Genomic DNA, 11,505 nt, shown 5'->3' on the forward strand with positions numbered 1-11,505 from the left:
TGCTAGGCAGATACCAAAGCAATCCAGGAATGTTTCACTGGAAAGCTGCAAAGAAAGTCATGAGATATTTACAACGAACAAAGAATTATATGCTCACATTTAGAAGGACTAGTGATTTAGAGGTTATTGGTTACTCAAACTCAGATTTTGCTGGATGTGTGGATAATAGAAGATTCACTTTTGGTTATTTGTTCTTTTTAGCTAGAGGGGCAATATCATGGAAAAGCGCAAAACAGTCCATTATTGCTTCATCAACTATGGAAACTGAATTTGTAGCATACTTTGAGGCTATAAATCATGGTTTGTGGTTGCGAAACTTTATTTCGGGATTTGGTGTTATGGATTCAATTTTTAGACCGCTGAAAATTTATTGTGATACTACCGTAGCTGTCTTCTTTACTAAAAACGATAAGTATTCTAATGGCGTTAAGCATATGGAGCTGAAATATCTTATCGTTAAAGAAGAAGTTCAGAAACAACGAGTGTCTTTTGAAAATATAAGCACACAACTTATGGTTGCAGATCCATTACTAAAAGGATTACCACCCATGACATTCATAGGGCATGTTGAAATAATGGGTCTTGAATGTAATCAAAGTTAATTATTATTTTTGTTGTGGATTGCTTAACAATGCTTATATTTATTTGACATTTTAAGCTCATTAAAAATGTGTTTATGATATTTCCTGTTAATTTATATATGTACATGCATGTATTACTTTAAATGATGAAAACGAGAATAGTCTTAGAATAGACATTATTGTTAGACCTTTATTGTTTCTTCTTACTTATAGACTATATTAAATGGGTTACTAGTGTTGTGGTACATAGAAGGGATTGTGTCATTTAGTGACATACAATCGCCATGACTCACATTGGTAGTTCGTTTACCATGGTATTTATGATGACCAATTTAATATCTTAATTTGATTTATACTGCACACTGATGACTATTTTATTAAACCACTACAGAAGTTATCATATGTGCCAAGTGGGAGAATGTAAGATTATTTATTTAATTGTAACCCACATGATTTGGATATGCGACATATTACTTGGTGGCTAAGTAAATAGATATCAATTAATATTATTTATTATTGGTCAACTTATAATTACTTTTATGGTAATTACTTATTGGAGAAGTGTTTTCCTTTATTGTTCCTTACTTTGATGGAAAGTAGAATTAAGTTACTAATAAAAAAAATTGGTCATCTCCCTACCTTTATAAAAGTGTATATACTCCATTAATTATGTACAATTAATGATACAACACGTAAAAATTTTATATGTGCAAAAAGCTGAGAGAGAGAAACCAGTTTTCACCTTTACCTGTTGATCAGAGTTACAAATTAATTCGTGGTTAAATGATCTAGACGTTAGATTTAATCTCAATAAAGTTTGATATCATGAAATTAATTGAAGTTTTAAGACTTAGGAATTTATGATTATTTGTGATTAAATTCTAACACAAATTAATTATGCTTTACAACATGATCAATCTTTTAGTAATATTATCTGAATTTTAAAGTTACGCGTCCTTCCTCAATATCTGAAAGTCTTGTTTATTTTTTAATTTATGACTTCTCTTCATATTTGAATATTTGATGAATGCAATACTAAATTTAATTATTTATTTATAAAATTCACAAATGATGTGATAAATGGCAGAGGTTCGATTTTGATAGTGGAAGACAATGTATGAAAAGTACTACGTGTCAGTATTTAGTATCCCAAAATGCGTTAGTATTCCCGGCTTCTTCAATTGGCTGAATTTTTTCATTTTTTTGCAAACGTCTATATCGATCTTAATCTCTTTTGGTTCTCAAATTACTATGAATTTCTTTTCAAAAGTTACTTTTTCTCTTAAGATATAGTAATAATCAATTTCTAATCAGGTCTGCGTACATGATCGATCTTTTAGTAGTATTATCTGAATTTTAAAACTACGTGTCCTTCCAATATCTGAAAGTCTTGCTTATTTTACTGGACCAACCTTTTCACCACATCCTTCTACTTCACTAATTTGAAAGACTAAAAAACACAAATACATTCCTTAAAATTCAAGAGTTAATTAAAGTGTGTATATGTGACTCTGTATAAAATGCATTTCAACAATTTTTTATTTTTTTATTTTTCAAAGTATATATATCCAATGAGCATTGTTTAACTTCGGGCCTTTGGGGGTAGCGAACCCATAACTTATGGATCTGCAGAATGGTTGGTTTATTAATACTGTACTACATTACACTAAGTTTAGGCCTAGTTGCTTAGCCCAATGTTGAAGGCCCAACTAACCCAACCCAACCCAACAGTGCTCGATGGGCCTTATTCAACCAGATTTCATGTTTACTTGTTCTTCCAATCATCAAATGTACAAACATCAATTATATGGATTTTAAGAAAATTAATTCAAACCACCATATGCACCAACTTTCGTAAAATACATGGACTAATTGTGACTGAGCCAGGGGTAATTTGGGGTTATAGATGCAATAAAGTTTTTTTTTTTTTTTTTTTTTTTTTTTTTTTTTTTTTTAGTGTCCTATAATTAGGAATGACAAATTACATTTTCTTTCGAATACGGGATGGGATTTAGAGTATGAAGAGTGGAATCGGAGATAAACAACCCATGAGGGATGGCAAAAATTCCCACCCCGCCCCGTTTAGGGCGATTTTGGGGAACCAATTTTGTAAATGGGGACAGGGATATGAGCTATATTGAAAAATTTGACGAATTTTTGGACAGTTTCGGGTGATGTTGTCCCGTCCCGTTTGGGACGATTTTGGGGAACCAATTATATAAATGGGGGCTATTTTGAAAAAGTTGTGAGTTTTGAGACGGTTATAAAGGTGAAAAAAGTAAATGGGAATGGGGATGCAAAATGAGATCCCATCCCCAAACAACCCATTATCATCCCTAAACCCATCCGGTGACCTTATATCACATTATAATTACTTAAATATCCTTGTATAAAACTAAAACTACTAAAACATACTTTCATAAATTAAAACACCTAAACTCTTTCTCTAAATATCTTTATTTCTTTACCATTTCAGAAACTCATATTGTTTCTTAATAATAAAAAAATAAATATTGTTAATCAGAGCAGGGTGGTTAGGGCCAGGGTGGGAAATTAAAACAAGGGCAGAAACAGGGTCATTTGATCTCCCTCACTAGGGCATCATTGTTCAGGTCCAAACCCTCTGCATTTGATGGCTTCGTGGTTTAAAGCCGCTGAAGGTATGAAACTTGTGACAATATATATGTTATTTGATCAATTTTTTTGTGCATTGTTTGTTTCATTTCTCCAAATTCTGATATGAAGTGGCATGTGCCCGAAATATATACTAAATTTGATATTTTTGGTTCGAATTGTTTGATATGGAATATGTATGATTGAACATTATGTTGTAAACTTTAACTGATGAAGCTTTGTTAGAAACAGCCCGTGAGAGGCATAAATTTGCTTGCCTTTTACGGATTTAATTGCATTGGGAGTTTCTCACAGCGTAGAAATAATTCACTTGGTTATATATATATATATAGCTAACACTAATAATTTGGCTTATATCTGCCTAATTGTAAACATAGAGTAGCTCAATGTATTAGCTTATTCTGCACATTTATATATATATTTTTTTTGGAATTTGGAACTCAGAATCATGGATTCATGAATATATTGTTTATGGTTGGCTTGGATGAAGACATGTGGGAATTTCATGACTCCAAAAATTATGACTCGGGAATTTGCGATGACTGCAACAAATTTATGATGGTTACTAGCATGTGGCATCTAATTTAGTGCAGCGATGTTGCTTTAGGATAGATTTCTGTGGTAGTGAGATGACATGATTTGCTTTAGAAAAGAAGGAGAAAAGAAGCAACTATTAATTTCATAATTTTTTAGCTAGGGTTTTGGGTACTTGCGGACTTACCACAACACAATGATTGAGAAAAAAAAATGAATTTTTTTCTATATTGCTAAATTTTGTGTTTTAAACTGAAGGTCTACTATGTATATTATCATGGAACCTAGAGGTTTAGTTGGTTCTCGTTTTCTGTTTTCCCTTTGCCCTCCATTTTTTCAATAAATTATTGTTCTCTAGTAGGTTTAGTTACATTACTCAGTATATACTAAAAATTAATCCTTAAGGTGATGCTTACCATTTAACAGGAGCATATGGAATTAGAGAAACGGTAACTAACTAATTTATTGGATTGTTACTCAAAACTAGACATTGCTCATTGGGTCACATTGTTAAACCAATAATTTCTCTGTCTTGTAATAAGCATAATCACTATTTAATGGTTCAGTATTACAAGCAAACACAGTTGGAAGCCATGGCTAGTGAAAAAGATGTCGAAGAGTTTCAATTGGAGAAAGAGTTAAAGCGTCTTCAAGAAGCGAAGGTCTGCTCTGCGTATTGATTAATGTCAATGATATTCCGTTCTTGTAGTAATTTATAATATAAAATTTAATAGTTTACAAATGAATTTGCATTCTAATACTAGGTAGAAGCAGAAAGGAGAAGATCTTCTCATCGAGCATCATCATCTTGAGAAGAAGACACTGACATGAAAGCACTTGCTTCCTTATTAAATTAGGAATTTTTCCATCCGTGAACTTCTAGAATGTTGATATTCAATGTGTTAAAAAAGATGGCATTTTAGCTTCACATAACCGGAATTTAGATTGTTTTGTTACTTCAGAGTTACAGAATGTGGACTATCACAATTATACCTTGGAGGTTTAGAATGTACTTGTAGCTGATGTTCTGCCATCTAGAGTATACCTTGAGCTTCTGCGTGTTATTTACTATTACATCATAATATATGCTAAGAAATCAAGATAAGATTTTATCACCAAAAGGCCACTGACGCAAACATTGCATGCACATGAGAGTCCTTGATTATAAGAAATGATCATGTGATTTGATAGGATGCCTATTCATGTTTCAATTTATCAATGTTGCAATATAGTGCCTACACGCCAATGCAATTTCGTTAACCCTGTGATGAAGCCATCCCATCTAAATACAACTAAAACAAAGCAACACTATATGAATAAGCTGAAATTGTGGAGTACGACCAGGCCAGATAGATTCTCAACAGTCCCCTTGTTTCTAAATCACTTGACCGCGCTTTCAAACTAACTTATTCATGACAACATTTAGCTTACTGAATGCAATGCAATCTTTCTTTTAAGCAAATTGCAGAAAAGGAGTCGCCTTTTGAGGAGAACTGATTTCTCATTGGGAAATGAGAAATCAAGTATTTGATCCATCGTATTGGAGAGGTGAGAACAGACTAAAGTGGATCTTACTGTGGCAGTTGGAACCATGTTAAAGGTTTTAGTTGGACTTAATGATTTACTGGATATTTGGAATTGACTGATTTTATTTTTATATTATTTCCTGATATATTTGTAGGTAATAAAATTTAGGTGAAACTGGTGCTACAATATCCTACAAAAATTTGGTTTTGTTCACTTACTATTTCTTGAACTTTTTCTAGTTTAATTGTTTTCTGATCTCTTTCTTATTGCTAAATAAGTCGAAAGATGGGTTGTTTTGAGAAGTGGAATAAGGCCATACATGAACCATCTTTCCTTTGTATGGATATCACCAAATCATCTCTCTTTAAGTCCATCTTTGAGGTTATGTGGTTCATTGGGTGTCCCGTATTTTATTCTTTCTCACAAAGTAGTAATTGTAGGCCTCTCCCCCTGCGTCATCGCCATATGGTTGGGGCAAGCATACATGTATTCCTGCCTTCTTATTTCATTTCATTTTTGCTCCCCTTTACTTCTGTTTCTGATTCTGTATCTGAAATTCTGAACTTGAATAATCCAGTTACAGAAGGCAGCAAAAATTTTGGATTCTGGGGCTGTCAGGGCCGCAAGATTTATCTGATGACATCCAACTGCTAGAGTTCTCCTGCTCTTCTATCTGGTGGGAAGACTTGATAAGATTATCTTTACACAAAATCTGTTTGTGCAACCTTAAACTGAAGGCTTTGAATTCCACAATAACTCTATGAAACTATCTGCAGGTATTTGTTCATCTCTTCTTGATGTATCTGTTGATTGCCTTCAGGTATCGATATCTGGCCATATGCACAATTTTTATAGGAATTAGATCATTATGAAGGCATATAGTATATTATTAAGCAAACATTGTGCTGCGATGAAAATGAAACATTTTGTTCTTTTAAACTGAAAAAGTATGTTTCTTACCATTAGTAATGGGCAGGGGGCAGACATCCGTATTCTCAGATTCTGTAAATCTTCTTGTTCCTAATTGTACAAGAAATGCAATGAAAACAACCCTAGCTATTTGCCACCAACTTATACAACTTTTTTTCAGTCTATGAAGCATTGATCCGAATACCACGGTGACACATCAAATTCTTAAAAATAGAATATGACTTCTGTAAGGACATGACAATGTATATATATTACATTTATGTGGACATCTATAAAAATTTAAATTTATAGGTATATGTAATTTTAAAATATAATTACTTATATGTTATTAATATTCACTAGAATTCCCTTATAAAGCAAATTATGACAAACAATCTTCGAGTTCAATTGCATGGACAAAAACTTTGGAATAAGTAAACATGATATATTCTTGTTCTATCTTAATTCGTCTTTTTGTAAAAAACTTCTAGGTATTTGGGACCATTGTTATGTTTTTTCTAATAATCATATTGTGATATTGTACTTGGCAAAGTTAAATTTTAATGTTCAAGACCCAATAGATGTGTCTCAGAGTATCTAAAAAGTATTGGAAGTAAAGGTTATCCGATATGGATACAATATGGGTATGTCCGCTTATAGAATGACCATTGCTTCATTGATTTTAGTGAATAAGGAAGGACCCAATCTAAACCAATAGACAAAAGCCTAAAGAGTAAAGCCTTAAAATGGTGAAATGATTAAACAAGAAATGTTGGCAGTGAGTTCTGTTTTTTTTTTTTTTCCCTGGGTGGGGGGGTTATATTATATTTTTAACATTAGAAATAAAAAAAAAAAAAAAGAACTCTAATTTTTTTATTTTAATTAATGAAATAAGAAACCTAAAACTTATCCTAAAAATAATAGGAAGAAGAAGCCTAGGAAAAACAAGATGCTTTTGAACCTCCTCCCAAACCCGAAAAATAATTATTAATAAAAAATAAAATAAAAAGTAAATCAAAGAGCTGTTTATGGAAGATTATACGTGCTAGGTGCAAGGCTGTTCTGTAAAAGATAGGGTGTGCGCGTTGCAGTAGTTAGGTCACCTGTGTATTCCTGGGTCACCCTTGTCCATTTAAATTGGCTTATGTTTGGAGAGTTCGATGTCTAGTTTAGAATCGTCGTGTTTGTCTGATGCTCTGAAGGCCCTTTGAAAATGGTTAGGCTCTGCCTCAAGTGTGCAAACAATCCATTAACTATTGTGAGGAGGTAGATCAATGGGAAAGGTGATGATCATACCACGGGGTGTTCCTTGTGGGGCATTGCTGCTAACTAATGAAGTGCCACTATGTATCATTGAGGCAGCCTCATGGGTGGTTGCCAATTAGTGAATTTGATCCAAATTGCCTGATGATTAGAGGCATATAATCTTCATGGTGTAGAGTGCGTAGGAACACCTTGGTGAATGCTGGACATTAGCTACTAAGCCAAGTCCTCCTAGGAGCCCAAGTGGATTATGAAACAGACTAGTTTGTGGTTATGGAAGTGGCAAAATGTTTCCATTGATCAGTGGGGATTATGATGTGAGTTGTTGTGACAGGTGAGTGTTTAGAGATGCCTCAAGCTAGGGCATGAGATTGAAAGTTACAGAGGGAGAGAGTCATGGTGTCCATTTATCCTGTCTTAATTTGAGGTTAACTCTTAAAACCTGAAAAGCCAGTAAGCAATTTGGTGGTCTTATAAACAGCTCATATGGAAATATATGGAATTTTCTCTGTTTGATTCTTGAATGCAGTATGCAATGTATGGTCAGAAATGTGGTTTAAAATCCTAAGAATCCTCGGAGTATTTAGGACGGACCAGTTATTCAATGACCATGAAATTTAGGCCCATTTTAATATATTTAACTTACTTGACGAGTGTGAAGTGCCAGAGCATTTTCATTGTTGTTGAATAATGCATGCTTTGCTGAGAAACGATCATTTTTACAATAACTTACAGGTGTGGATACCTAATTATCTAGTTTTTTTCTGTCTGTGCTCTGCTGAGTTGGTGCCTGTGTAATGAGTAGGAGCAAGCTGATAATTTTGCCTATAGAGAAGTTGCGGAATCTATGGGGCTTGCCATCACTACCTTACCACGATAGCTCAGCTACTCCATTCACACATTTTTGCCATAATGGTGGAATGCTGTTGGTGTCAACTACATTATTGTTAATTCTCTGTAGTGGCAAGGTGAGTGACCAACAAATTACAAGAATGATTGAAGAAAGGGAAATTCAGTCTTTTCTTCTAGCATCTATGTGTACCATCATCGTAATCATCATCATTATTATGATTGTCATCATTATTTTGTTAATTAAGAGGAGTGTACTGTCAGTGCATCCGTTGAAGGAGCTGAAAAAACAAATCTTTTGTCCATTTTGGTATATAGCCTCCATCTAACCTTGATCCCACCATGTAGGACAACCATATGTCTCTTGGATCAGCAATTAGGTAGTCGATCGGTATAGAAGATCTTCCCAAGGTTGCCTCAAAAGATATGTCACTAAAGCAAGGAGGTATGGGACCAGAAAGATTATTTCGAGAAAGATCCAACATATATGCTTAACTTTTTCAATTGGCATAATTCAACAGGAATGTTTCCCTCGAAGTTATTAGATTTGAGGAGAAGAATGCTCAACATGGAAAGGTTGTCGATCCAACTTGGAATGTTACCGGTTAGGTTGTTCTCTCCGATGTCTAGCGTTACTAATTTAGAACTGTTGTAAAATGCATGTGTTAGTGGGCCGTTTAACCTGTTTTGGTTCAGATGGATATGATCTATATGTGATGTGTAGAAGCAAGATGAAATAGTTCCAGACAATTATTGTTGGAAAGGTGTAAAAAAGAAAGCAAATCAAGTTTGCAGAACTCTACTGGAGTGGGACCTTCAAAATGTTTTTTGGACATGACAACTACCCCAAAATCATGCATATTCCCAACCCATCTGGGAAGATTGCCTGACATGTTGCTGCTGCTAATATCTAATACCGACAAAAGAGATATGGCAGACAAGCTGTTTGGAATCTTTCCCTCAAAATGGTTGTCGTTCAACCCATTCAACCCTAGAAAGACTAGTGAACTATATTGATCATTATGCAGCAATCTACACTCAGAATGACGAAGTTTTGCCAACGTAAATTATATTTAGTAATCCTGGGTACGTCTCTTTCCTTCTCAATTGAGTATTTTTTTTTTTTTTTTTTTGAGTTACCTAAGTACTCACAGATGAAAAGGTAAGTGGACAATTCAGATTGAGTGATTTGGACAGAAGAAAAAGTGTGGTATCCATTTAGATAATCATCATTGTACATTACAAAAACAGACAATCCTTAAATAGGCCTATATGCATTTACACACACAGCCATGAAGATACATGCGAGATCTACACGCCTCTTCCGTTGAACGGCTTGAGAAAGCAGTCAAGAACAAAATAATAGCAAGAGGTCCCATAAGCTTCGACGATACGAAACCATTCTCGTCTCCAATAAGGATTTATGCACAGAACTGCAACAACTCCCAAGAATGCAATTATGAAAGAGACGGTAAAAGTCACATAGAAAACCCCCATATCCATAAAACCTTCCTCTTCTGAAGAGTGATGAGGCAATGTCGACGGAGATCCAATTTTATTGCAACTGTTACGTAATAGAGGTCCACAAAGAAAAGGATTTCCCTCATAACTGCTTTCTTCAAAGGTCCCAAACTGAGCTTTCTGTTCCAAAGTCGTACCTGATAAATTGTTGTGTGACACACTGAAGACTGCCAAAGAGTTCAACTCGATGAGTTGAGAGAGAATTGTTCCACTCAAATTGTTGTAGGAAAGATCCAAACTCTCCACTTGTTTTAACATTAAGAAAGTTGTTGGGATTGAACCAATGAGATTGTTATGTAACAGGTTTAGTACATGGATCTCACTTAGATTTTCAATAGCAGATGGGATTCCTCCTGTTAAGAGGTTGCAAGAGAGATCGACTCCTGACATATAGTCCAGTATATTACAATCTACTCTTTGTGGTGAACCCCAACCTTCAGTGGGAATTTCTACCCGTTTGGTCGAGTATGCTACCAATAAATTTCTACCTCTTATTATAGTATGTGCTTCGGGAGGGGCACGCATGCAAGAAGGAAGTTTGAGCTTGATTCAAATGGCTAATTCACGAAAAGCGTAAGTTGTTAGATAACCTCGTCTCCATCACCACGGAAGACAAAAAAAATAAATTCTCCAATCCACAGTACCAAATCTGTCTGATATAAAGGATTCTGTAGTCATTGGTTTGAAAAGGTATGTAACCAAAGCAATGAGGTATGGAACCGGAAAGATTGTTTTGAGAAAGATTTAATAAAGTTAACCCTTCAAAGCTGCACAATTGCACAGGAAGTTCACCCTCGAGACTATTAGATTTGAGGAGAAGAATGGTCAATGAGGAAAGGTTGCCAATCGAGCTCGGAACCTTACCACTTAGGTTATTGCCTCTTAGGTCTATCGTCACCAGAGAAGAACAGTTGTAAAGATGGAACCTATATTTGTTGGGAGTTGACCATGAATATAATTGTTAGAGACATCAATCAATCCACTTTGTGATGTTGCAAGGAGAAGTCAAAAATGGGAAAGGCCTGAGAAGGAGTTATTTCTTAAATTAAGATGACCCAATTGAGTATTGTTTGCTAACAACCAAGAGAGAAAAAATAATATCCCACCACTATCAGTCAGGTTGTTATGTGATAGATCAACCACCATGAGGTCATGATAGAGAAATTGGAAAAGCCAATTTAAAGTGAGCTTGAGACATTTTTAAATTGTCCAACCCGTCCAACCCTAGAAAGTGTATTAAGAAAATAACAAAAAAACCACAGGTGAAGATGAATATCAGGACCCAAATTAGTCGACTGAAGGAAAAATAAAAAAATGGATATCTGGTACAATCAAAATATTTTCTACTCATTTTAATAATATATATAGCTGAATATGTTTTTAATTCCAATATTGAAAAAATGCCAATTCAAATTGAGTTGAGAGGCATCTTCGGGCATCTCCATTATCTCTTACCTTTTTTTGAAACCAATACTGGCGATTCATAATTGTACCGGAGATCTAACTCCTTTAGTGAGGAAAGAGCACCCAATGATTGTAGAAAGCTGGCATTTTAAAAACTGTTCGACCTCAACCGCATGATTTTCAGCTTGCTTAAGCTCTTCAAGCCTGATTACTATGAAAATATTTAAAATCTGGTTGGTAATTGCAACTCAACATGGTCTCTGAAAATTAGATCAACCAAAAT

At 34.5% G+C, this 11,505-nt stretch overlaps 1 protein-coding gene and 1 long non-coding RNA gene across 3 annotated transcripts; one reads left to right on the plus strand and one right to left on the minus strand.

The window, feature by feature from the left end:
• Nucleotides 1-2,946: 2,946 nt before the first annotated feature.
• LOC132280103 (uncharacterized) lies at nt 2,947-6,245 on the plus strand. Of its 2 annotated transcripts, XR_009471451.1 has the most exons (3): nt 3,026-3,241; nt 4,316-4,411; nt 5,854-6,245. It is a non-coding gene; the product is annotated as an uncharacterized LOC132280103 (long non-coding RNA). The 2 variants fall into 2 exon arrangements; XR_009471450.1 differs by lacking the exon at nt 4,316-4,411 and having other exon boundaries at nt 2,947-3,241.
• Nucleotides 6,246-9,608: 3,363 nt separating this feature from the next.
• Nucleotides 9,609-10,208, minus strand: LOC132278116 (cuscuta receptor 1-like). Its single transcript, XM_059779936.1, has one exon. The coding sequence runs from the start codon at nt 10,206-10,208 to the stop codon at nt 9,609-9,611; it is 600 nt and encodes a 199-aa protein (XP_059635919.1).
• Between the last annotated feature and the right edge of the window lie 1,297 nt (nt 10,209-11,505).

Source organism: Cornus florida, unplaced genomic scaffold, assembly GCF_030987335.1.
Source record: "Cornus florida cultivar Cherokee Brave unplaced genomic scaffold, ASM3098733v1 CherokeeBrave_3.0.0_Hap2_Chr10, whole genome shotgun sequence".
Taxonomy (NCBI): domain Eukaryota; kingdom Viridiplantae; phylum Streptophyta; class Magnoliopsida; order Cornales; family Cornaceae; genus Cornus; species Cornus florida.